Source organism: Sarcophilus harrisii, chromosome 4 (genome assembly GCF_902635505.1).
Source record: "Sarcophilus harrisii chromosome 4, mSarHar1.11, whole genome shotgun sequence".
NCBI classification, from domain to species: domain Eukaryota; kingdom Metazoa; phylum Chordata; class Mammalia; order Dasyuromorphia; family Dasyuridae; genus Sarcophilus; species Sarcophilus harrisii.
Genome location: NC_045429.1, coordinates 385008370 through 385030670, shown reverse-complemented (window position 1 = coordinate 385030670; position 22301 = coordinate 385008370). Strand labels below are relative to the sequence as shown.

Genomic DNA, 22301 nt, shown 5'->3' with positions numbered 1-22301 from the left:
TCTTCATTTTCTCTGCATATGGTCCTTTCATTTTTTTTAGGATGTATAATTTTCCATTTACTGTCATATAATTTGTTCAGCCATTCCTCTGTTAATGAATTCCCACTTTGTGTCTAGGGGATGTTTTTCTTGATTTTTGTTTCTCAAACAAAAAAATATATAGAAAAAAAAGTATATAGAAAAAGTATTTATAGAAAAATACTTTTGCTTAATTGAGGCCTTTACCCTGAGGCAGGTCCTATTCAGCTATTTCATCATGTTCAGTTTTATATGGAATATTGCAAAGGTAGATGAAATAAATGTTTTTTGTAATCAAATAATTACACTGTGGATTCTGGGTCTTGAGTCAGGGAGATTTGAGTTAAGATCCAAACTCAGACACTTAGTAGTTGTGTGATCCTGGGTAAAGCACTTTACCCTATCTGCCTCAGTTTCCTCATCTGAAAAATGAACTAGAGAAGGAAATGGCCAACTAGTCCAGTATCTTTGCCAAGAAAGCCCCAAATGGGGAAATGAAGAATCAGACACGAGAAATGACCAAACAATAAAAATCCAATATTCTATCCAATATTGGATAGAAGTTCATTTTCCAGAGGCTCACTGAAAATGACCTTTGTAGACCTTTGTAGAGCTACTATAGCATATGCAACAATAGGAACGAGAAGTACCTTTTCTTTTTTTTTTTTTATATGATTTTGTTCAGTTTTTATTGACTCTCTATTCTTTGAAAGTTTTCATTATATATTACTTAGAGATTGTATACTGATGTTCTACTAAATTATTGTTCTTAAGTTTTAATAAATTGAATCAGTATTATGCCTGGGTGGTTGTGGGCAATAGTTTTGTTTGGAATAATGATCTGGTTTCAATCCAATTGAGGTATTTATTTGTAGTTATGAGAGTAGGTGGCAGTAGAAGTAGAAGTAGTAATTGTAGTTGTGTAAATTAGAATCCATCCTCCACTTAGCTGTCAAAGTGATCTTCCTGAAATATAGGTCTGAATATATCATCATATCCTGTTCAATAAGTTTCATTAACTTTTTCACATCCAGAATACATTATAAAATATTCTTTTCATATTCAAAGCTCCCTAAAACCTGCTCTCCTTCCCAACTTTCTTAAGTTAAATAACTCCTTTTTCCATTTCCTTGCTCCCCAACATCCTGGGACAGTGATATTCCTTGACCAGGCAAGGATATAATCTTATTTCCTGACTTCATATTTTCACTGCTTGTCTTCTATGCCCAGGTTTCTTGTCCTCATCTCCACTTACTAGTTTCTTAAAAGTCTCAACTAAAATCCCACTTTGTGGATGAATCCTTTCCAGATCTTTTTCATTGCCTGTAGATGCATTGATTGTTTCCAGTTTTTCTTGCATCTATCTTGTTTGTATATAGTTGATTTTTTGTTGTCTCTCTTGTTAGCCTGTAAATTTCTTGAACAGAGACAATTTTTTTTTCCTTTTCTTTGTATCTCCCAACAATTAGCCTGGTGTTTAGTACATAATAGGCCCTTAATAAATATTTATGGACTAATACCTAGTAAATTGTACTTTAGTGCTTCATGATGCAGTCCTTATTTTTGAATGCCTGATTCTTAGAAAGTTTTTCTTTATGCATTAAAGTTATTCATTAGTAATCTATGCTTATAGATTCTAGTTCTCACAGGAATTATATGAAATAAGCCTAATTCATTTTGTAATGTCATCAGGAGACAGCTGGTACCTCACTGGAATGTCACTGATTAGCTGTTCTCCCTGGGCAAGCTAATTAAAGCTTGGGTAAGCCTGGGTAAGCTAATTCTGCCTCTTATGTCAAATAGGATGAGAAGTATTCAAAATAAAGATTTGGGGTAGAATCTGGAGTTACTCGGGGGTTTTTACATTCATGGGGGTCTTGTGTCACTTGAGTACAAATGTTAAGGGACAACTGTATATTCATATTAAATTTGAGTCTTTTAGTTTTTTTTTTTTTTAATACCTTTTAAAATTCTTGACAATTCGACATTATATAAGGCATGGTAAATAGAAATTTCTGTAGACAATCCCTGTTAAGGCTTTTAAGAATTGTTTGAGGTGAGAAAAAATAGAATATCTATTATACTTGAGAAAAGTAAGTTCATCAAAAATATGTCTAGCATCATAGATTTAGAGTTTGAAGGGATTATAAAGATATCTAGTCCAGTCTCAAAGAAACTAAAATTTGAATGCAAATCCTCTGATTTTAAATTCAGTGTTCTTTTTCCTTGTTTGGGAGACATTTACAGAGTTCATTATTTTCAACTGCAGGTTTAGAAAAGGTATGTGTCATAGTTTAGGGATCTAGCCCAGGTTGTATTTTTCATCTTTTCCTTGGATTTCCAGTGTTCCCACTATATGTAGATACCTAGATGGTACTGAGTATAGAATTCTAGGTTTGTAGTCATGAAGACTTAATGTTATTCCTAAATTATATATCCTAAGTAGATTTTTAGAATTGAATCCTCTAAGGACACTTAAAAAGTAAATATGTTTACTCTTGTCAGTATTGGCTCACAGAGGGACATTGCTCACACAGTATAGGTATAGATACCTGCCTTGGCCTGCAGGAAAATGAACAGAATAAATGGGGAGAGGGGGAAATAGAGTTAGCAAAAGTAATTGTAAAAAGATTTCAAAGCAAATTTCTCTGATAAGGCTTCATTTCTCATAAAACTGAATCAGATTTATAAAATAAGAGCTATGCTCCAATTGATAAATGATCAAAAGATGTGATCTATGCTCAAAGGCCATAAATTCATGCATAGCCTTTGATTGAACAATACTACTACTAGGCATGAATACCAAAAGAGATTTTTAAAGAAAAGGACCTATATGTATAAAAGTATTTGTAACAGCTCTCTTCATAGGGCAAATTAGAAATTCCCTGTCAATTGTTCTATGGCTGAATAAATTGTGTTATGTGATTATCATGAAATATCATTGTTCTATGGAAAATAATGAATGGGGGATGTGCTCAGAAAAAACCCTGGAAAGTCCAAATGTACTGTATACAATATTAATATTATAATTATTCATATTATCAATCTGCGCTGACCAGCTATGACTTCCCTATTAAAGTCAATATTTTAGAACAGTAGTACAACAATTTATGACTACTCTGATAATGATGAAAAATCCTGTCCAAACCCAGAGAAGAAACTGTTTGAATACAGATTGAAGCATTTTCTCTGTCTTCTCTCTTTAAACTTGATTTTTCTTGAGTTTTTTTTTTTTTTTTATTATGGTGGGAGAGCTATGTTTTCACAACATGACTTTTGTGGGAATGTTTCCTATAACTTCACATGTGATTTATTAATGGAGTCTGGGAGGTATGGGAATAAGGGAGAGAATTTTGGAACTCAATACTTAAAAAAAAAAAAAACTATTTGGAAAAATAGGCCAAGAGAAAAAAAATTTTTTTTTTGTTTATAGCCACAGCATAAAAAGTTCTTTTTTTTAGAAAACAAAAGTATTGACAAAGGATCTATTCCTTTTTATTTTGATAGACAAGGCTAAAATATAATATTTTTTCAAAAATGCCTTTGAAATTTGTTATGACCAGAAAAGGGCAAACCAAGACTATTCTTGGAGGAAAACTCATTGGAGGACAAAAGATAAAGGCAAAAAACCCTAGTGGTTTGAATACATTGAAATACAAGTTCCAGTTTTGGCACATTAACATAATACTTCTTTCTGAAGTAGTATAACTTCTATTGATTATTAATTGATAGATTATCCATTTTGTAGGTTATCAGGATTTTTTATTTCTCTTTCATTTTCTTCCAGCAGTTTAATTTCATTGTTCATTGATGTTTTTGCCTTGGAAGTTTTTATTTGAAGCTGTGGAAGAAGAGGGAATTAGATAAATTTTGTTGTTTATTATTAGATAAATTAATATTACAGTTATTAAAATATTAACAGTACTAAAGTAACTTGTTAATATTAATGCTGTTAATAGATAAATTACTGGCCCTGGTTTCATGAACGAAAGTAGATATAATGAATTGTTTGAATTATTTTGCCCAGTAATTATTAAAAATAACTAAATAGTTCATTAATCTCATCTTCCAATATACCTATACTAATGGAAGTTAGTAAAATTGTATCTAGACCTGGTAATGTTTAGAAAGCAGTATCTTTTTTATCATACAGTTTTTTCTGATCAACTACTTTTTACTTTGAAATTGTAGCTTTAAAAAAAAAAGTTTTCCTGATGTCTTTGTTTTCAGTTTTAAGTAACTTCAACATTGAGTCTTGGTGCATAGAAGACTGGCTGGTCTCGGAATTGGGAAATCCTGGATTGAAGTGTAATGGTTGTTAACACAGCTGTATGGCCTTAAACAAGTTATCGAACCTCTCAGAGCTCTCAATTCCTTTTGAAGAATTTTATAGGGCTCACCGAAAATAAAACTGTAACATTGCCTCTTTTTCCCCTCCTTCCCTCCCCCCAAAAAGTTAAGGAAAATCCAACTGTCAGTGCAGTTAAATGACTGATCAATTTAATTTAGTCGAGTTTAGAAAAATGAAACAGATTCACAATGCAAATACATATAAAATGAAGTGCTTTAAATCAAAGAAATTAGTAAAAGCCTTTTGTAGCATGATGGCACTTGAGTGGGCCCTGAAGCCTTTTGGGCTAGCAGTTCCAAAAAATGAGAATGAGGGAAAGTGTTACAAGCATGTGGGTATAAGGATTTTAGGGAGCAGCTTGTACAAAAGTATGGAGATGGAAGCTGAAATGTCAAGTGTGGCATGGTTCTAGTGGGGTAGTTTGGAACTCTGTAGTATGTTAGTATGGACTATGTAGTATGTAGTAATGCATGGTCTTTCTGGGAAAATGCACTGGAGATATATTGTAAACAGAATCAAATGCCAAATTGGAAAGAGGTTGATTTTTTTTTTTTGGCTTGGGGGGAACTACTGAAGCTTCTGGAGTTCAACCTCTTTTCTGATGTTTTTCATTTATATTATCATATGTATTGTTTTGTTATTGTTGCTTCATTTTCCTAAAAATTTTCTTATGTTTCTTTTAATTTTCAATGCAGTAACATTTCAGTCATTAGAATTATTTTGAATCATGTTTTTAATGGGATGAAAAATGTGGTAAAGTATTTATTTTAAATTTATATGTTTAATTATAGTATTATGTCTCTATAGTGAAGTATGCGAGACTTAACTGCACAAGTAACCAGCAGTGTGCTGCGGTTTCCAGAAGTGACTATTCAAGCCCTTGGAGAAGATGAAATAACACTAGAGTCTGTACTTCGGGGACGTTTTACTGGAGGCAAGTTAATATTTTTGAGATTTTACTGACTGAACTAACTTTTTTGGTTCTGTTTAATAGTTAACATTTATATATTGATTCAAGATTTTGCAAAGTGCAAAACTTAGATTATCTCATTTGGTCCTTGCAACAGAAGAGCAAAATGGGTGAAACAACAAGCATGGGAAAGAGAGTAAAGAGAAAAGTAGGAAGGCCTAATGGTAATAGTTGAGGAACATAAAAAAAAAAAATTATATCTATGCCATGTGTTGTCTGTTTTTGGTCTTTAGTGGTTTACTGTGAGATAACATTCTAGCAAATGAAATAAGTATAATTATAGTTTTTTCTTATTTTAAACAGCTGGCATTTTTTATTTGCTAACTTTTGATCTTCACAGCAAACCCAGAAGGTGATAATTATTGTCCTTGTTTTACAGTTGAAGCTGCCCACCGTTATACTATAAGTGTCTGGGGCAAAATTTCAATTAAAGGCCTTCTCGACTCCTGAGTTCAGCATTTTATCCCCTATGCCTATTTACATAGGCCTATATCATATTTAAGGCATTAAGTATCGTAGGCATTACTTCTTATCTGGATGTTACATTAGCTTCTGAATTGGTCTCCCTGCTGAAGTATATTCTTTATACAATCCATCTTTTTCATTTCTGTCATTGATTTTCTCCCTCTTTGAATCACCTCTAAATTTCTTTCAGAACTCAAGTTGTAGTACCATCTTCTACATGACTCTTTTCTTTGCACTTTATATATGTACAAATTGTGTCCTGCAATACAATTAAAACTCTTTTGGGGTGGGGATTGCTTTGTTTCCCCAAGGGCCTCCATAGGGAAATGTTAAGCAGTGTAAAATCAAGAAGATCTGAATTCAAATTCTGTATCAGACAATAAAAAGCTGTGTAAACCTGGACAAATTACTTAATATCTCACACTTTTCCTAAAGTGTGAGTTTAAAAATCTCAGGATTGTTGTGAGGATCAAATGAGATCTTACTAGTAATTGGTAATTGGCAGACTTGAAAGCATTATATAAATAGATTTTATAGTATTTTCATTAATATTATTGTAATTAATATAGTATATGGTAGGTACTTAATAAATGCTTGATTTATTAAGGTAGCTGTAGTTAAAAATATAGTTGTCCAAATGTGGAAAAAGAAAACTGGAACTTGTACTCTTCTGCAATTTTTTCTTGATTCTGACTTCAAGGGACCATTCTGTGCTTCAGTTTACACTGATAGACTTTTCTTTTAGCCAACTTAACTTTAGTATTCTAGCACTAAATCAGCGTTTTTTGAGGAAAATGATACAAATCTGAATACTGAATTTTTTTTTTATCTACAGACTTCTCTAATTAAAATAAAATAAGATTTTTTTACAAAGTCTTTGAATAGAAATATGTAGTAGAACTACTTTGGAGATTATGTGGGAAATGTAATTCACAAAATTTTAACATAGGATTGACAAGCCAGCGATAGATAACATGACAACTTTACCATCTCATAATTAACTGAAAGTTGTTCTTAATTGTTTAATTATGAATAAGCCATCTTCTTGGCTTTTACATTAAACTGTCTCCCATTTCTATTTGTATATATAGTTTATTTAGATTGCATGTAGATTCACGTTTAGATTTACAGATCATTATCCGTGGTTGGTATAAGAACAGAATTAGCCCAGTTTACATGATCCTCTTATAAATTACATTAAGCTAAATAATAAAAAGATTTACACATGCGAAAGGTGTTCATCATTATTACCAATTAAAATGCAGTGCAAAACTTACATAGAGAGGGAATTCCTTGTATGTGGTAGGAACCTCCAAATGCTATCTTTGGGGGGTAAGGGGGTTGATATTATGTTGATTACATCAAGCTCTGAGATTTAAGCCTCTGCGATAACTCAAAAGAGTTGACCTATTCATCCTCACAGGAAATACCAAATGGATAAAGAATGTATGTTGCTCATATTTCATCTTCCATTAAATGGACATGCAATAGAACTTCTCCAGTTGTATGTATTTCTGGAACATAGTATATATGGATGGCAAATTGGGACCTCGAGTCTAAAAAGAAAAAAGCAGTTTGAATTGCTTACAGGAAATTGCACAGCTCTTTTACTGCCCTCTAGTTTCTCATGAAAGCAAAATTTCATTTTAAAAATACTAACAGTTTACTGGTATTTGCTGCATGGAAGCAAGACATGCTATCTGAAGAACTGGAAGAATATCACAAGGAGAGCAGCAAAAAAGGTGGATAGTAGAAGTAAGCGGGGTTATATTAAATATATTAAATGTAAATTAAATATTAATATTATTAAATAAAAACTAAATATTAAATAAAGGATGTCATCAAGAAATTGCATGACAAATAGAAGAGTTAGTCTTAGAGCCATGGTTATCAAGAAAAAGCAGAGAAAGCTTTCAATCATTGGGCAGTCTCCTGTGGAGAACTTGAGATAGATGTTAGATAATCTAACAGACTGGGTAAACTTAGAGAAATGATGATACACATTTTTAATAATACAAACAGTTCTCATTTTATGTAAATTCACATTATACAAATTATGAATAAAGAATTCTTAAAGAAATCTATATTCCAAAGAATATCTGTTAACTTTACAGTACTGTGCTCTTTTCACTCCTGCTCCTCACTTGGTGCTCCATCCCCTTCCACCCCATTAGATTTGAAATTAAGGTAAACAAGAGACAATAATCTGAGCATGGTCATTTTATTAATTGGCCTATCAATAACCAATAAATTGAGTCAATGGCTTCTCTTATGACCAAAGATCCCAAGGGAGAAGTTATATTAGTCTTCAGATATAATCTTGGAAAGTATAGGAGAACTAAGAACAGAGATGGTGTTAGGTAGGGGAAACATAGAATGGATTATAGGGTTAATGACAATGATAATGACAACACCCACATGGGCCCAATAACCACTTCTTTCTGTATTAGAGGACTGCTTGGCTGATTTATGGATCCATCTGCATCCTGAAGCCATTAATAGTAGAGCTAGAAGAGCAGACTCCCTGGCTCCTGGGAAGGAGATAAGACCCTCCTTAATTCTACAGGGACAGGCAGCTATGAACAATATATCTTATGGAATTGTATCAGGTCAACTCAATCCTTTAGACCCAGCAAACATTATGGAATTTTCTAAGACCTGAAAGTATAAGGGACAAATTTACTTTTAACTAAAAGTTTTATTTTTAGCTAACTCAGCAGAAGCACTGAACTTCTGGGACTAAAAAGTGTTTGATTTTTGAGTTTACCTGCAAGATTAAGAGATAGTGGACCAGACGTGAATCCCTCAAGAATAACAGATTTCCTTGAGACACGAATAGAACAGCGATTAGTAAGAACTGAAATTCTAAACTTAGCTCATAGACAGAGACAAAGAAATGTGGTTTGAACAATCACAGAGTGGGGCAATAATATAAATCAGTTACAGAATAGAATCCATTATAAAATGATGGGTTTCTTCACCTCTTCCCAAGAGAAAAAAAAATTTTTTTTAATTCCCTTTAAAATAGACCCTGCAAACAAAAGAAGTAGATGTACAGAGAAAGTACCACCACTGTTACAAATTGGGGGCCTTGGTTTGATAACTCCAGCACTCTGCTTGCATTTCCTTTCTGTCTGTCAACATTCAGGTATTATGTGTCTGTCTCTGGTCTCCATGTGTTGCTAGCCTTCTTCTATGTACATGTCCAACCTGTGTTTATCTGCCTCTTGTGTGTTTTTCCTCTTGGTTCTGGCTAGGCCCCCATGTAGCTGCCCTGGTCTCCTCATGTTCCTCCTCTTGTTTTTGCCTTTCTGTTGTTGGCCCCCACTTGTTCTTGGACCATATGTCAGCCCCTTTTGTGCTTCTCTTCTTCCCCTCCCCCATGTTTGTGAGCAAATTCACATTATGTAATGCTTTACGTAAAGGTCTACAGAACAGTCACTTAAATAAAACAAAAAACTATTTCTAATAATGAAAGCAACTGACATTTCTATAGTGCTTACATACAATGTGCTAGGAATCATATTAATCGCTTTGTAATTATCTCCTTTGTTCCTCACTACAATCCTGGAAAGTAGGTGATAGATAGCGTTATACTCACACCCACACACATGCACATATCCTTTTATAAATGAAGAAACTGAGGCAGACGCTCAGTATTTGAAACTTGATTAGAACTCGGGTCTCCTTGATTCCTGGTTGATTCCTGGTCCTCTTTATATTCATTGTGCCATCTAAGTGTTCCATAAATGTCTGCATTTTATTTTTTTATAGTGGGCTTTTCCCTCCAATTACGTGTTTAAAAACTTTTTAACAATGTTTGCATTTTCAAAGGAAACTCCTGAATCAGTGAGATCCATTTGGGTATTGAGCTGTTGTGTTGTTTAAAAATTATAACTTGCGTTTATATAGGAGATACTGTGTACCAGGCAATATGCTAAGTGCTTTACAAATAGTATATTATTTGATCTTATAACAATTTTGGGAAGTAGATGCTGTTATTAATCTTCATTTTATAATTTTAAGAAACTGAGGCAAGTAAGGATGGATTTAAACTCAGATTTTCCTTAATAGGAATCAGCACTCTATCCATTATGTTACCTTTGTACCCTTTGATCCTTAGTATCTATTCTCATTGTCAACATCCCAGATCAGACTATATTATATTACTATATATTGTATTATATTACTAAGCAGTCATCTATCTGGTCTCTAGTTTCTTTCATATAATCCATTTTGTCCATTTTGTTTCCTACAGTCAAACTAATTTTTAAATTTTTTTAACTGCTTTGATCATGTCAGTCATGTGATATAAAACTTTAAATAATCTTATTTGCCCAGGGAAGAAATTTTTAAGTTTGCCCTTCTAACTTTCAGGGTACCTTTATCTGGCCTTATCTTATCCATAATTGTTCTTGTATTCAAACTCTACCTTTCAATCAGAAAAGTTTATATTGTCACCTATAATTATCCCCTTTTTGAATCATTGTGCTAAGTAGTAGAGAAGCAAAGAGAAAAAATCTTTTCATAGTTGTAAATGTGGGGGAAGGACAACTACATGATAATAACTACATATAAGTAAGATATACAGAAAAATCAGATAATCATAGAAGTGGGACACAAATATTAAGAAGAATTGGGAAAGACTTTTATAAAAAGAAATGTTCAGACTTAAGAGAACCTAGGAGGCAGAGAAAAAGAGGGAACAACATTCCAGGTTGGGGGGGAGAACCAGTGGAAATGCACTTGATGAATGAGGTGTGGGAAGAATAGCAAAGAGACCAGTGTCAGTGGATCTTAAAGTAGACAGGATAAATTTTAAGAAGACCTTAAAAGTAGGAAGGGGCCAGACTGTAAAGGGCTTTAGAATATAAATTTTGATTCTGGAGAATTAATGGATTTATTAAGGAACTTTATTGAGTAAGAGGTGATAAGTCAGACCTTTGTTCAAAGGAACTAAGTAGTTGAATGCAAGATAGATTTCAGTAAGTAAGTTGTTGAGGAGAGAGATCAAGCAGATTATTATTACAGCAGTCCAGGCTTGAAGTGCTAAGGACCTGTACCAGATTTGTGGAAAGTATCAGGAGAGAAGGATGCATATACTGGAGATGTTAATGAAGGTAGACTCTGGGAGTTGGTAACAACTCCCAGTGGATATTGGCAGAGAAAGAGTAAGAAGTCCATGGTGACACATAATATAACCTCTATTTAAAAGGAATTTATTCCCCCCCCCTTCTGTATTTCCCTATTTTAATTAAAGGTACAAGCCAAGTCTTCCAGTCCAAATTAACAGCCTTGGTGTCATCCCTGATTTATCATTTCACTTAACCTTCATTTCCAGTTGTTTTTACCCCCACAACTTTTTTCTTCATTGAACTACTTCTGTAGTTCAAATAACCTTATCAGGTGCCCTACTTTTACTCGCCAAGTAGCTGCCAAAGTTCTGCATAGTTCACTCCCTTTTAGTTTATAGTATATTTAGGATTTTAAATGTAAACTTCTCAGATTGTTTGACAGTCTGGCTGCTGCTTCTGTGCCAGCCTTAGTACACATTACTCTCTATAATCCTCATACAATGCCTTTGTACTGGCTGTCCTCCTGGAAGTTCCTGGAATGTTTTGTTTTTACCTTCATTTTCCAGAATCCCTGGTTTTCATTGACTTCTTTCCAGTTGCTACATCATGTCCACAAAATTAGAATGCATCTGTTTTGTAGATATTTATGTGTATATGTGTTGTCTTTCCCCATAGTATGTGCCTTGAGGGCAGAGATGGCTTCACTTTTGTCCTTGTTTACCCAGTACCTTTTATACCTCCATGTAGTAAATTCTTTAATAATAAATGTTTGTTGATTATTTGGAGGCATTTAGTTTCCTTGCTTCATGTTTTTATAGTTTAACTATGTCAGACTAACCCATTTTTTCTTCTTCTAGGAAGGAATGGATTAGCTTGCCTGGCTTGTGGTCCACAACTTGAAGTAGTAAACTCTATTACTGGAGAGCGGTTGTCTGCGTATAGATTTAGTGGAATAAATGAACAGCCTCCCACTGTCCTTGCAGTGAAAGAATTCTCTTGGCAGAAAAGAACTGGATTGTTAATTGGTTTGGAAGAAACAGAAGGGAGTGTTCTCTGTCTTTATGACCTTGGAATTTCAAGAGTAGTTAAAGCAGTTGTACTTCCTGGAAGGGTATGTATTTCTCAAGAATGGAAAGTTTGGGGGTACTCATTTCCCCCAACTTTCACATTGTATTGTTTTTCATGTTCTGAAATAATAAGGGAATATACAGGGAGTATTTAAGATCATTGATGTAAATCTGCAAGAAGGAACTTTTAGAAGTCAACTGTTTCAAATATTTTGACATTGTTGAGAGTTATAAAGGATTATTTTTAAAAGTCTACCTTTTCTCTTTAGACATGTTCTCTAATCCTAGAGAAGTTTTTTGTTTTTGTTTTACTAGTTTGGTACTGTGTTGATAGAATCAAAGAATTCACTCTAAATTGAATTAGTCGTAGTAGCTCACTAGATTGTGAGCTTTTCTTTGGGTATAGAATATAGGTATATAAATAGTATTTAGTCCTCAGGTAAAAAGGAGTGAAACATTTCTTCCCTTGGCCCCTCCCCCCACCTTACCCCCCTTTTTTAAGGGCGTTGACCACGATAGGTATGTGAGATTTTAAAGAATAAGCATATATAGTTCACATTTTTTTGAAAATGAGGGAAATCGTGGTTTTCAGGTGGGTCTCACTCTTTTGAGACCTCATTTTGGGGTTTTCTAGCAAAGATGCTAGAGTGGTTTTGTCATTTTCTTTTATCTACCTCATTTGGCAGATGAGTAAACTGAAGCAAACAGGGTTAATGGCTTTCTCAGGGTCACACAGCTAGTAAAGTGTTGATTTTGGGTTTAAACTTATCTTCTTATCTCTTCTTATCTCTATACCTTACTCTTAACTATTGAAGCTTTCCTGAAAGAAGTAGTAAAAAGTAATTTTTAAAAGTTTTTTTTCTACAAAAGCATCTTCATAGCAATAAAGTTTGCTTATGGTCACATTGCTAATAAGTTGGAGAGATGCATGGAATCTATCCCAGATCTTCTGACTTTCAGGGAATGAAAGTACTGAAAAGATATCTAATTTGACTTGCTAATGTTGCAGATGAGGAAATTGAGGTTGTTAAGGTTGACTTGACCACTTAACATCATATAGGTGTAGTAGAGTCAGTATTTGAATCTAGTTCTTTTGAAACCACATGTAGTATTTTCATTTTTCTCTAGAAACATTGCTCAAGCCATTTTTTTTTTTGTTGTTGTTTGCTTTTTGTTATTGTTGTTGCTTTGTTTTAAAGAAAATCTGAGTATATATTGACTAGAGAAACTCTTGGTGTTTGTAACACCATTATAATTTTCAATATGCTAATCAAGAATTATTGGTATAAATTTCCTTTTGTTCTCCAGGACATTAATGAACATAGTAGTAGAAATTTTCTTATTTGTCTTTAAAAGTTGTAGTATCACTTAACATCTAATTGAAAATCGAAACTATTTTAATAAACATCCAGAATTGATCTGAAATAAATGCTAGTCTCTTTAGGTTTTGAAGGAATTTTATTGCTATTTGAATAGCAATAAATAAAATAAAGCAATAAAAAATTTATTTATAATTTGAATAAAATTTTGGTCAAATCCATTTTCCCTTGTTATTGTAAAAATTTTTTGAACCATGCATTTCTCTAATGATTTCTCTTACATCATTTTTCATGAATAGGTTAACACTGCAATATGCCAAAGTCTATTTGTATCCATCATGAGTTTTTTTTTCACTGACTTTTGACCACCTGAAACTTTGGTTCTTTAGAAAAGTGTTTTATTCCAAAATTAGCATAACATTAAAGCATAACATTACTAGAACTTTAAAAAGAAAAAAGAAAAACCCTTTTTTTGCTGATACCACTAGAAACTTCATAATTTTCCAAATTGATCCTGTTATCTCTTTCTCCTATTCATTTCTTAAACTGCCTAATTCATTGTCCATCTCTAGTGATTATCTAGCTGTATGTATTGATTCATAGAACAGTAGACTTTCTTAATCATTTTTTTTTCCTATGTGGCTGTTTGAATAAACATGGTTATTAGAAAGGCAATCTGCTGTTTTGGAGTTAGATGCATTCAGCACTAATCATATACTTACGAAACCATTCAACAGTTTAAAAATTTTTTAATTCCCTTGCCCGATATTACAAAATTGACATCAAGAAAATGAAGGCCTTTAGCATTTTGGGTTCCTGGTAAATTTATGAGAGGAAATCACTAACAACTGTACCAAAGGGAAAGAAATAAGGCTTGCATTGTGCTCTCATGGACGAAATACTCATGAGATCATGTTCTTTTTTAATTAGTAAAGTAATTTGATCACATAAAGGTAATTATGAGAATTATTTTTGGTATAGTCAAAGAGTTTTATATTTTTATCTTGCAGTCTTGAGTTTGAATTGAGACTCTCTCATGACTGATATGTCAGCAAAACATTTAGCATTTTTAAGTGTCAGAATTCTCATCAATTGAATGAGGATAATATTTGCTATCTCTATCTTAATAAAATAGTTGTGTGTGAACTGAGGATAAAATGTGATGTCCTATTTTAATACATACAGATATCAGCTGTTAACATTTTCATCATTATTAGAGTAATTTATATCCTTTGCTAAGTGAGCGAATTTAGGGTTAGGGTATTTCTTTGTTTACAGGAGCATTGGAATCCAGGGCTTCTATTTCTAGAAAATGACTTGACAAATTAAAATAATAATAAATACTATTTGGAAATTACATTTTTTTTCTTTTTTCTTTTTCTTTTAAGTTTTAATGCAAGATTAAATAACCTCTTTTCTGCTTTATTCCTTGAATTAGTATGACATTAGGATTTTATGATTAATTTTTTTAGCTCCAATTCTTTATGAAGGCTTTAATATACTTGTGCTTAATTACATTGTTACCTGATATAGCTATATTAAACTATATGTGAATGGTTTGTAAATATTAAATCGTAGGTAACTTTTTTCAAAATTTTAGTGTGTTTTTATTTTAAAATGTTTGTGCTGAACAAATGAAAAAAACAAATCTTATATTCTTCCAGGTAACTGCCATTGAACCAATAATTAATCATGGAGGAGCTAGTGCAAGTACTCAGCATTTGCACCAGAGTCTTCGATGGCTTTTTGGTGTGGCAGCTGTGGTTACTGATGTTGGACAGGTCCTTCTCATTGATCTGTGTTTGGATGATTTGTCTTGCAGTCAAAATGAGATAGAAGCATCAGGTAATATTTTTTAAAGGGGGAAAAATTAATGCTTGAAAATCCAAAAATAGTTAATAGAAGTGAATCATTGGTTTTAAAGTATGCATGCTTTAAATCAACTAACTATCCAAACACTTACAAGGTGCCTTTTTTCATTCCTGGCAGTGTACTTGATATAGACTATATGATAAAACACATTTCCTGATCTTGATGTGCTGGTCTGATAGAAAAGTTACAGCTAACATGAATGAATAAAGGAATCATTAAGTGTTTACTCTGTGCTAAATGCTAGGGATACAAATGGAAGAGTAAGGCAATTCCTACACTCAGAGAACTTACATTCTAATGGAAGAAACAGTATCTGGAAGCTTTTGATTTCAAATCTGATAGAAAAGTCTTTTAAAACTTATTGTACAACTGCAAAGGAGGTGGAATGCTTCTTTGATGTCATTCCACTGATAAAAATCTTGTCACTTTCTGATGTTGAACCATTTGACAGTGCTAAAGACTTCGGTAGCAAGAACTTCTTTTCTGAATCTTCAGTAGCTATGTCTGTCTAGCACCTATTGGAACATTTGCCAGACTACATTTCTACAGGAGTTGCTTCCAAATAATGATGGCTTTGGGTACTGGACTAGAAATAAGGTTATTATAATTCAGGGTACCAGGCTAATCTAAAGTTCTAAAGATGGTGGTGGGTGACAATTTGGTTTTATTTACAGCTTAGTGTTTCCTGTTTCTCTAGATTTTTTGCTGTTTTACCTAACTCCTCCTCCACAGCATTGCTTCCCCAGATAATAGCTGTAGGGCTGGATTATAAGCAAGACCAGTATTGTGGAGGGTTATGGTAGCAGCTGGTCAAGCAAATGTTGGTGGTGACATGAAAGATGGGTTCCTTCTCTGCAAATGTTTTCTTCACTCACTGGTGTCTTTAGAGCTAGGTTGGAAATAGGTTCATTAATTTAGGTGATATTAATATTCCCATAAGTCATAAGTTTAGGATCTTTTTAGTCTTTCTCAATCAAGTGTCTAGAAACAGATGGTGGCCCATAGTGATAGTAATAGTTTAATAGGCACATGCTATCTCTTGTCTTTCCCTTAGGTAGAGAACTAACTTTGATACAAGATAGAAAATCATGAGGGGATGAAAGAGCTTCATACCACAGTGCTTTAGAAATATTTGAGGATTGGTCAGATCATATGTATTTCAGGGCATTAGGAAAGGCTTTGTGATGAGAGTGGCACCTACAGGTAAGTTTTGAAAGAAAGAAAAGAACTTCAAAACATAAAAGAGTGCATTAATAGGCATGAGTGTAAATGTAAGTAGAAGAGTATAATACAAGATTCCAAAACAATAGTATTCTGTTTTGTCAAGAACATGAATATACGTTGCAAAGATAAAATGAAATAAAGCTAAAAAGTTTTTTGGGATCCAGTTCAAAATGCAAATTCCATCAATATCAGATTAGGGAATTTGTGTTTCTTATAAATGCAATTAGGAGCCATCAAAGTATTTTGAAAAGGCAAGACCTTTGCCTTAGAAAGATTATATTGTGTGAAGGATTATTTAGAGAGGAGATGGGGCGGGGGTGGGGGGGTGGGGGGGGTGAGAGAGACCATTTAAGCATTACAGTGGTCTAATAAGAAGTAATGAGAATCTGATATAGTTAGGTGACTTAGGAAGAAAGGAAAAATAATTATCAAAGATACTCAGATTTAAATCTGTAGATGGTCAAAGTATAAACAGGTTAAATGAAAAGTACTGAAAAGTAAGTGAAAATAAAATGAAACAGTACAGAGAAATTTATCATTTCAGTTGGTGTTGGTAGTATATTCAGGTGAAGAGTCTTAACAGATTATTTTAAGGCATTTATGGGAGATAATTGGGTCTGAATTATATGGGTTTGGGAGTCATGTGCATTGAATTGATCATTGACACATGGGAAGCGATGGGGTAGCCAATGAATAAAGTAGAGAAAGAAAAGGGCTGCAAGAAATGAAAGGAGGGTATGGAGCTGCTGAGGAAGGTGGAGAGAGGAATCAGAGAGGTAGGAGAACCAAGATATTGTGATTTCATAATTTCTAAAAGAAGAGAACATCAAGAAGGGTGAAATGAGTCAGTCTTATTAAAGGTGCCAGAGGTTAAAGTTATTGGACTCAAACTCACAATCTTAGAAAAATGAATGTTGAAAATCATTTTTACATGTAATTGGAAAAATAAAACATTTTTAAAATTCTATGTTATTTTAAATAGTTTAATATTCAAAGCATATTTCCTCTTTAGAAGTTTGAGTATTTTAAAATATTGGTATTCTGTTTGTTTAATTCATTGAGAGACAAGGCATGAGATTAAGATGAGAAATAAAACATGCTTTTAGTCTTCAAGGATCCATTTTATTTTTATAATCTTAAGCACTTTATGAGGCCCAAATAAAGAATATGTATATTTTTTATATTCATTATAAGCTTGTTCATCACTTATTATATCTAGATCTTGAAGTTGTAACTGGCATCCCAGCTGAAGTGCCACACATCAGAGAAGGTGTGACTCGAGAGGGAAGACATCTCTGTTTCCAGTTACTAAGCCCATCAGGAACAGCCATTTCAACCCTTACCTATATAAGCAGAACCAACCAGCTTGCTGCAGGTTTTTCTGATGGCTGTCTAGCCCTTTGGAACATGAAAACTTTGAAAAGGGAGTGAGTATAATTGATGTATTTTTATCTTCAACAGATGATACATATATTGCTAGTTTGAATTGTTTTTATTGTTTGAGTTTTTTATTAATATGAAAACAACAAAAATTAGGATGCAGCATTAAAACATAATTTGTATCACCAGATAGTAAGATAGCAACGTTTAATTTATTCTGCTGCATAAAATAACTGGTAACTGCCTAAATGATGTTTATCAAAGCATCCAAAATCCCAAATTTATTGAGCAAAAGGAAAACAACAGTGGAATTCTGGGATGATAACAGAACAAGGGTTTAGTGTTAGATTGTTCAAACTTTATCAGTACAGTCATAGGACCATAAGATTCAGGGTGGGAAAACATTCCTCTATTTTACTTCTAATCTTTTAATGATGCTTTTTAAAAAAAAATTTGCTGGTACCATTTCAATAATAGAACACACCCTTTTAATAAAAATTACTATTAAGCAAAACAAACTTTTGAGTAGACTTGGAGCATGTCCCTCAGTCTATGCCTATAGCTAACTACCTTTTGAATGAGAGTGGCATATGGTATGGGGAAAAAATTCTTGTTAATACTATAGTACAGTAAAGGTAGTATATACTGACAGTTTTGCCACCTAAAGCAAGTTCTAGGGGCGAATTTTCTTTTGAATCTAATAGAAATCTTCAGAAATTAAGCACATTTGGATGGGTAGGGGAAAGTGTAAGAATTCCGAAGGTAAGGGTTTGGTTTTTTTTCTTTGTTTTCTTTTTATTATTACTATTATTATGAAGAGTCAGACATTAGATTTTTGTTTAATGATTTTTTTGTGAATATTAGTGCTTTATAAGCTTTTCACTCACATATGCTTTAGTTTACACAGAACAGGAAAAGAAGCATAAGAGGCATAAGAGGGGGAAAAAAAGAATTTTTTTATTTCACTCTTTTCTGTAATTGGAATATCTTTTTGGATATCTTATTGGATAATCTTTTTTTTCCCTTTAACTTGAATTTTGATTCCTAGCAATCTTCTGTTTAACTATTTCGAACTTTTGTAGAACTTTCTAAGAAAATAGAAATTTTACCACACAGACTTGGAGAGAGAATAAAATTGACCATCTTCATACATGAAAAATTTTTTAATATGTTGAGGACATGTAATATGTTGGTAAAAATTTACTTTAGATAGTTGAGTTATCACTATATGATGGGACAATTAATACTACTTAAAATAGTAATATAAAAATTAAGTTGGACAATTTACTGGAAAATCAGTATAAAAAATTGATTCAACTTCTGCATTGATTCTGTTTGCAAAATGATCTTTAAACAACTTGAATTTGTTTTATTGTTTTCACAAAAGCCTAGTGCTCTTTTGTCCTACCTTTTTTCAGCTCCAAGATTGTCTTCTATTCTCTTTTCTTTGTATTCTCTCTCATTTGGTGATGTTGCCACTTCTCATAGGCTGGGTATGCTGACATTCAGTTCATCACCAACTGCCTATTGGGTTGTTTCTAATTGGATACTATGCAGGCATCTCAAACTTGACATACACCCAAAACGGTCATTATCTTTTTGAACAAAACTACACCCTCTTCAGAAATTTTAGTCTAGGAAATCATCCTTCTAGTCATCCAGTTTTTGTAATTTGAATGTTTACTTGACTCTTGATGCTCCCTCATCACACTTATTCAGTCATTTGTTGAATCATTTTTACCACCACAATTTTCCACAATACAATAACCTAGTTTAGCTTTCATTATGTGCCTGAACTATCATTATAGCCTTCAAATATGTCCTTGTGCCTAAATCTGTACACTCTCCACATAGGTACCAAAATAAATTTAATTTGGGTTTGAAGGATATTACCCTGCTACTAAATTCCAGTAATTTCCTCTTACCATGACAAATATAATGATGCATATCGACTTCTTACAACTTTACTATACATAAATCTGATATCGATGACACCTTATCAAAGAGTAATAAATTTTTTGCTTCTTGACTTTTGAATTTTCATTATTGTTGGCAAAGGAATTTTGTTCTTTGGTTTTGGGGACACTCTCTCCTCCCACTTTTTTTATATTTTACTTTCTATATGTGTTCCCTGTACAATTTTCACTCACCTATTATCTATACAGGCTTCCACATGGTCATAGACCCTTTGCTCTTCTTTCTGTAATAGTTCCACTGGATTGTTGATGTGCTTAGATGGTTTCAGTTTCTGCCTGTACTTGGATGACTCCCAGTTCTTCATTTCAAGCCCTGACTTCTCACCTCTGACAGTCCCGTATCTCCCACTGTTTAAAGGAATTTTTCCCCTAATACAATCCATAGAATATCTCCGTTTAAATGTCTATGTGCTGCCTTAAATTCAAAATATAATGTAAGTAGAATGTAAGCTCCTTGAAGGCTGGGACTGTCTCACTTCTGTATTTATATCCCCAGTGTCTTGCAGTTAATAATTGCTTAAATGAATTTTACTAACAGCATTATGCTTGGTTAATGGATTAAAGATTTGTGTTATCAAAAATGCTGATTTCTAAGCTTTGTGGAAGATATTTCAACTTTTTTATGTACTATTTTTATTACATTTTTGCTTTAAAATATAAATCCAATGTTTGAGTATTGAAACTAACTGCCTTTGGTGCTTAACTACAGTAATCAAGAATGAATACTTACTAAAATTTTTGAGAATGGTTTTCTTTAATAAATATTTAGAGGCAGCTTGGAATATTGAACAGAGGTCCAACCTTGGAGTCAGGTATTATCTCTAACTTCATGCTGCCTCTGTGACCTTGAGCAACTTATAACCTCTCAAAGGTCCCAGGTAACTCTCAAGTAGGGTAAGAGATGCTGATCTTTTTATCAGTAGAGTGGTTGTGTACTACAGTGAACTCATAACTCCTGAATTCTTTTTTTGGTCCTCCCACCTTCCAAATTTCAGAACTTAAAGATCTTTATGGAATAAGAGAAGTTTCTCTGTGACTGATGGCTAAAGTTAACTGATTTTAAAATTTTTTCTTAAAAGGTTACATAATGATATTGATATCTAGTGAATTTTGATATCTAGTGAATCTCTATTCCCTCAATCAGCAAGCAAGCCTTTTAATATCACTTCTGTATATCTTAATGAAAATATAGAAGAAATTTATGAAAAGTCTGATTGTCTATAAATATAAAACCTATATGCATATTAATAGATGTCTATAATATTTTAAGGCATTGTTATCTCCTTAAGTATATTTGAAATTAATGAAGGATTAATTGTATGCTGAATATAGTTTTAATGTTTTCTTTATTAGTATTTTTGAAAATTAGTGTATGAGATTTACTGATCAGAAAATCCCATACTATCTAGTTAATGTTTATATCAGAATCCTTCTAATATCTATTCCAGTTTCAACATTCTCCATGTAAATCGATCTGTTTTTTTTATACATTCATTAGATTTTAAAAAATTAATATATTGACCCCAAAAATATAATACTAAGTCTTTGTTTATATAATATTACTTGATTCTGTAGAATCAGCCATTTTACTAGCTAAAAGATAATGTGACATTTAATTTAATATTATTTAATAGTTGGATGACAAATGTTATTTAAAATTTAGGATAAATCCTAGAAACTTCTTGACTTGATGCTTGTTGCTGTTTCAGTAACTATCCTTGTATAATTTTCTTTTAATGATTTTTTTTTGTTCTTTTATGTAGTATCTATAATTTTAATTTTAGTTAATTTAATATTAATTATTTAATAGTTGGATGACAAATGTTATTTAAAATTTAGGGGAAATCCTAGAAACTTCTTGACTTGATGCTTGTTGCTATCCTTGTATGATTCTCTTTTAATGACTTTTTTGTTGTTCTTTTATGTAGTATCTATAAAATCCAATATTGAAATACAGAGGGGTTGTTATTGAAGCAATCCATGCATGCTCTATTGAGTATAGTTCTATAGTTTAAGAAATTAGGATAATGAAATGATACACAATTTTTTGTATCATTTCTCACATAATTAGAAAACCTAGTAACTAAAATTATAATTCAATATATATACAATTTGTAAATATTTTGTATTATAGGTATTATGCCCAGTTAGAAGGAGGAAGAGTACCTGTTTATGCTGTTACTTTCCAAGAACCTGAAAATGATCCTCGAAATTGTTGCTATTTATGGGCTGTTCAGTCTACACAAGATAGGTAAGTAAAATATATATATATATATATGAGGCATTTTTTTTTTATTATTCTCTTTGATATTTTTGGAGTTCATTTTAGCATCTGTATAAAAGACTAAATTGATTTACAAATACATATAAGAGCAATTGAAAGTTTTAATTGTAAGTATTTCTTCTGGTATATATTTCTCACATTTATATAGTGTTTTATATTTCCAAAAGCATTTTTTCCCCAGCAGCTCTGTGAGGTGTAGGTACTATGGATGTAATAATCAATCTGTAAGCATATTAAGTACTTCAGATGTATGTTCTAGGATCTCTGCTAAGTTATGTGGATACAAATAGAGGGGGAAGA

General features: G+C 32.6%; 1 protein-coding gene across 9 annotated transcripts in view; it reads left to right on the top strand.

Annotated features, from left to right (window-relative positions):
- Nucleotides 1-22301, top strand: part of AHCTF1 (AT-hook containing transcription factor 1) — a 104535-nt gene that overhangs the window by 17940 nt on the left and 64294 nt on the right. For all 9 annotated transcript variants that reach the window (XM_031967000.1, XM_031967003.1, XM_031966995.1 and 6 more), the window contains 5 exons: nt 5177-5303; nt 11737-11990; nt 14930-15110; nt 17581-17788; nt 21852-21968. In XM_031967000.1, coding sequence (XP_031822860.1) covers nt 5183-5303; nt 11737-11990; nt 14930-15110; nt 17581-17788; nt 21852-21968 — 881 coding nt within the window. In that variant the 5' untranslated portion in view covers nt 5177-5182. The remainder of the gene's footprint in view (nt 1-5176; nt 5304-11736; nt 11991-14929; nt 15111-17580; nt 17789-21851; nt 21969-22301) is intronic.